Source organism: Anneissia japonica, unplaced genomic scaffold, assembly GCF_011630105.1.
Source record: "Anneissia japonica isolate Jap-2015-1 unplaced genomic scaffold, ASM1163010v1 scaffold1884_len437306_cov177, whole genome shotgun sequence".
Classification (NCBI taxonomy): Eukaryota; Metazoa; Echinodermata; class Crinoidea; order Comatulida; family Comatulidae; genus Anneissia; species Anneissia japonica.
In genome coordinates this window covers 347391-352586 of record NW_022753199.1, presented here as the reverse complement: position 1 = coordinate 352586, position 5196 = coordinate 347391, and the positions used below count along the sequence as shown (strand labels likewise).

At 35.4% G+C, this 5196-nt stretch overlaps 1 protein-coding gene across 1 annotated transcript in view; it reads right to left on the bottom strand.

Annotated features, from left to right (window-relative positions):
* The window catches only part of LOC117122747, a 78218-nt gene that overhangs the window by 67424 nt on the left and 5598 nt on the right, over nucleotides 1-5196 (bottom strand). Inside the window, exon 2 of the mRNA XM_033268454.1 lies at nucleotides 499-1665. Within this exon, the coding sequence (XP_033124345.1) occupies nucleotides 499-1665 (1167 nt within the window). The remainder of the gene's footprint in view (nucleotides 1-498; nucleotides 1666-5196) is intronic.

Sequence of the window (5196 nt, the reverse complement as noted above, 5' to 3'; positions counted from 1 at the left end):
GTGTAGTTTGCTGCGTAGTATCGACAATAGTTGTTGAATCGTCTATATCTTCGTCTGTTGTCGTTTCATCTGATAATTGATGTGTAGTTAATTCATCTGGTGTAGTTTGCTGCGTAGTGTCGATAATAGTTGTAAAATCGTCTAAATCTTCGTCTGTTGTCGTTTCATCTGATAATTCCTGTGTAGTTGATGCATCTAGTGTAGTTTGCTGTGTAGTATCGACAATAGTTGTTAAATCGTCGAAATCTTCGTCTGTTGTCGTCTCATCTGGTGATTGCTGTGTAGTTAATAATTCATCTGGTGTAGTTTCCTGTGTATTATCGACAACAGTTGTTAAATTGTCTAAATCTTCGTCTGTTGTCGTTTCATCTGATGATTGTTGTGTAGTTAATTCATCTGGTGTAGTTTGCTGTGTAGTATCGGCAATAGTTGTTAAATCGTCGAAATCTTTGTCAGTTGTCGTCTCATCTGGTGATTGCTGTGTAGTTAATAATTCATCTGGTGTAGTTTCCAGTGTAGTATCGAAAATAGTTGTTAAATCGTCCAAATCTTCGTCTGTTGTCGTCTCATCTGGTGATTGCTGTGTAGTTAATAATTCATATTGTGTAGTTTGCTGTGTAGTATCGACAATAGTTGTTAAATCGTCTAACTCTTCGCCTGTTGTCGTTTCATCTGAAGATTGCTCAGTAGTTAATTCATCTGGTGTAGTTTCCTGTGTAGTATCGACAATAGTTGTTAAATCGTCTAAATTTTCGTCTGTTGTCGTTTCATCTGATAATTGATGTGTAGTTAATTCATCTGGTGTAGTTTGCTGCGTAGTGTCGACAATAGTTGTTAAATCGTCTAAATCTTCGTCTGTTGTCGTTTCATCTGATAATTCCTGTGTAGTTGATTCATCTAGTGTAGTTTGCTGTGTAGTATCGACAATAGTTGTTAAATCGTCGAAATCTTCGTCTGTTGTCGTCTCATCTGGTGATTGCTGTGTAGTTAAGAATTTATCTGGTGTAGTTTGGTATGTAGTATCGACAATAGTTGTTAAATCGTCTAAATCTTCGTCTGTTGTCGTTTCATCTAATGATTGCTGTGTATTGACTTCATCTGATGTAGTTTCCTGTGAAGTATCGACAATAGTTGTTAAATCGTCGAAATCTTCATCTGTTGTCGTCTCATCTGGTGATTGCTGTGTAGTTAAGAATTTATCTGGTGTAGTTTGGTATGTAGTATCGACAATAGTTGTTAAATAGTCGTCTATTGTCGTTTCATCTAATGATTGCTTTTTAGTTAATTCATCTGATGTAGTTTCCTGTGTAGTATCGACAAAATTTTCGTCTGTTGTCGTCTCATCTGATGATTGCTCTGTAGTTAATGCATCTGGTGTAGTTTGCTGTGAAGTATCGACAATAGTTGTTAAATCGTATAAATCTTCGTCTGTTGTCGTTTCATCAGTAGATTGCTTTGTAGTTAATTCTTCTGGTGTAGTTTGCTGTGTAGTATCGACAGTAGTTGTAGATGTTAAAGTTTCTGTATTGGTTTCCTCTTCAGTAAACACACACCACGTCGTTGATTCGTTTATAGTTGTTGCTTTGTCTGTAGTAGACTGTTGTGTACTTGACTCATCTGTTGTAGACTGTTGTGTAGATGACTTAACCGTTGTACATCGTCGTGCTGTTATAAAAATAATAATTTATTTTAAGAAATAAAATATTGTAAAGAAATAAAATATATGTATGAAATATGATAGTATACGATAAAATGTATTGTCATAATCACAACTGTGACTTAAAATTTGGTTCTTTAATATATAGCGACCGTGAATTAAAATATAAACTCTTTCCCACTTGACACCATTCCATTAGTTTTGAAAGAACAGGGTTGTCTCCGTTTCATTTTATTAGTTTCAAACAACAACAAAAATAATACATCTGTTGTCGTTTCACCTGGTGATTGCTGTGCAGTTGATTCATCTGATGTAGTTTCATGTGTAGTATCGACAATAGTTGTTAAATCGTCGAAATCTTCGTCTGTTGTCGTCTCATCTGGTGATTGCTGTGTAGTGAATAATTCATCTGGTGTAGTTTCCTGTGTAGTATCGACAATAGTTGTAAATTCGTCTAAATCTTCGTCTGTTTTCGTTTAATCTAATGATTGCTGTGTCGTTAATTCATCTGGTGTAGTTTCTTCATCTGGTGTAGTATGCTATGTAGTATCGATAATAGTTGTTAAACCGTCTAAATCTTCGCTTGTTGTTGTTTTATATGATGATTACTGTTTAGTTAATTCACCTTGTGTAGTTTGCTGTGAAGTATCGACAATAGTTGTTAAATCGTCTAAACATTCGTCTATTGTCGTTTCATCTGATACTTGCTCTGTAGTTAATTCATCTGATGTAGTTTGCAGTGTAGTATCAACAAAAGTTGTTAAAGCGTCGAAGTCTTCGTCTGATGATTGCTGTTGATTTATATAAATATATGTATATGTATGTATGTATATATATATGTATATATATATTTATTTAATATATATATTATATATATCTTCAATATATATATAAATTCATATATTGTGTGTGTGTGTGTGTGTCATGATATAATAAAGATACACTCTAAGCCACCCAAAAACGTTGCATCGTTTTCCTGTGATTTGAGACCACTGTTAAAACTTCGGTCTGCCAGATCATGACTCACAGGTGCTCTTATGATCTTGGTATGTTATTAGTCTATCAGATTCAGATTTCTCTATAATTTCCAAAAGGAAATTAGTAATTATAATAACGTCTAATTTTGCAGGCGATCGATATTAATTTCCTAGTAACCATATTAAAGGTTGTTTAAAGAAGAGTAGTATCGTTAATTATATATTTTACATCCAGTTAAAAAGAACAGATGCTCTTGACCACAAAATAACACTTTACCAAAATTTAGTTAAAACTGCATACATGGTACTGGTCAGTCAAGAAGTAATTTAACGAGTTTGCAGATATACTTTATATATAAAAACGTATTTTATAAGTACACTGGGACTGAAATTTTGCACCTAAAATAGGACAAAAAATAAAAACACTGATCCTAGGAAAAACTGGAACCAGTTCTTATCAAAAAAGAAAGATTAACAACTTTTGACTAATAAATTACCGTTGATCTCAATTGTGAACACCCCATATTATGTAAAGGTGTATTGTTCTGCTGCACAACCATGGACCTAACTGTGGATAAAATCGGGCTTGGTTTCATCTACAATTCGTCCTGGTTACCCTGTCGTTACACCCTATCCACAGGCCTTTCAGCGTGGCTGGGGCAACACGTCGTCAGGCAATACTGCCCAAAAATAATTACTGGTACCCTGTTGTACCTCGCAACACTCATTTCAGATTCAGTGAGTTTACTTCACTGAAACGTGCCTGTCAGCGGCTGGCTGGGGCTACGTAGTGAAAACTATTTTCTTCGATATTGTACGTTTAATTGCGAAATCCATTAAGTCTTTAAAATGCCTGTCAGCAGTTGGCTGGGGCAGTTTACGCAGAACACTACTATGTATATTAACTTTTATTTTATTTTTGTATTTATGGCACTGCAATAAACAGCTGGCTGTGGCATCGCAGTGAACAAAATTCTCCTCGATACGGTTCACAGGATAACTCCACTGTTTAGAAACAGGCTTGTCAGCAGATGGCCGGGGCCGTTTTCAGCAAACAAGGTCTTTAATCATTATTTTGGTATTCCCAGTAGGCCTACATTATTTTAATAAACTTTAAATCAGAGGTTTAGATTATGGTCATGCTTTAATAAATTATTTTTCACATAAAAGTTCGGCATACGCATCTGATAAGATGACCTTAAAAACCTAAAAATTAGTTAGAACGTTTCAAGTAAACTTGAAAATTACGCATGCTGAGTAGCTAGATTTATATGGTTACAGTAAATGTAGGTGTGATTCGGTCGTAATCCCTTCTCATACGTCTATATTCATTTGGCCATGGCCTTGCTGCCTGCGTTGGGTGCTGACCCTTTCGGGGTCAGTGGCGCTACGGCACCCTGCCGCTTGGCTTGTTGGCCAATTTTTAAGAATTTTTACTATGGAAATTAATTTAGGGACCGATCGTGTGCGACGGTCCATTTGACTTTTGTCGTAATAAATCACGACCGAATCACACGATATCTGATCATATGTTACTTTATTGTGTACAGTGTATTGAGGGTGACGGTCAAGAGTGGGTGGGGCCTTATAGTTATTTCTTAGCCCAGTAGACACAAATAAATTTTCCGACACCAGCGGAAAAACTCTTTGTGTCAAGGGGCGTAGGTACACCCCAATTGGTGTCACTCGGTCGGCGTAATAATTTCAACCTATTGCATTTCCTCGTGTGGAATCATAACCGGATCCCTTTTCTCGTTGCGGATTGTAATTACTTCGCTCCGTGCACCGATAACTCCTTGGAAATTCTTTTTCCCGCCTGCCATCCCTTCCTCCTCCAATACACTAGGGCGCTACGGCACTCTGCCGCTTGGCTTGTTGGCTACTTTTTAAGAATTTTTACTATGGAAATTAATTTAGGGACCGATCGTGTGCGACGGTCCATTCGCCTTTTGTCGTAATAAATCACGACCGAATCACACGATATCTGATCATATGTTACTTTATTGTGTAAAGTGTATTGAGGGTGACGGTCAAGAGTGAGTGGGGCCTTATAGTTATTTCTTAGCCCAGTAGACACAAATATTTTCTTTTAATGGTGATGCTGATTTTGGTTGTTTTTTGTTTTTTTTTCAGTGTGATCGTTTCGCTTATTTCTCCGTGTTTCATTGGTGTTTCCGCTAATTACATTTTAATAAAATTATGATATTTTAATAATATGTGAGCCACTCGAAATCCAGTTATGTTTTACTGCAATGAGTTTTGTAATAAAAACAGAATGAATAAGAATAGTTTTAAATTGTAGTAATTATTTGGAAACTTCCGATTCAAGTATTTAGAGTATGTTGATAAAAAGTAGGATTAGTGACGTCAACTATCTACCATATTGACGAAGCTTAGCACAGCTAGAATCACCCAAAATAAAACTAGCACTAAAGTCAAGTTACAAAGTGAACTTAAAAAACAAATACATAATGAATAATATAATGACCAAATATTTATTTGTTTGATATACATAAATTTATATATATATATATATATATATATATATATATATATATATTA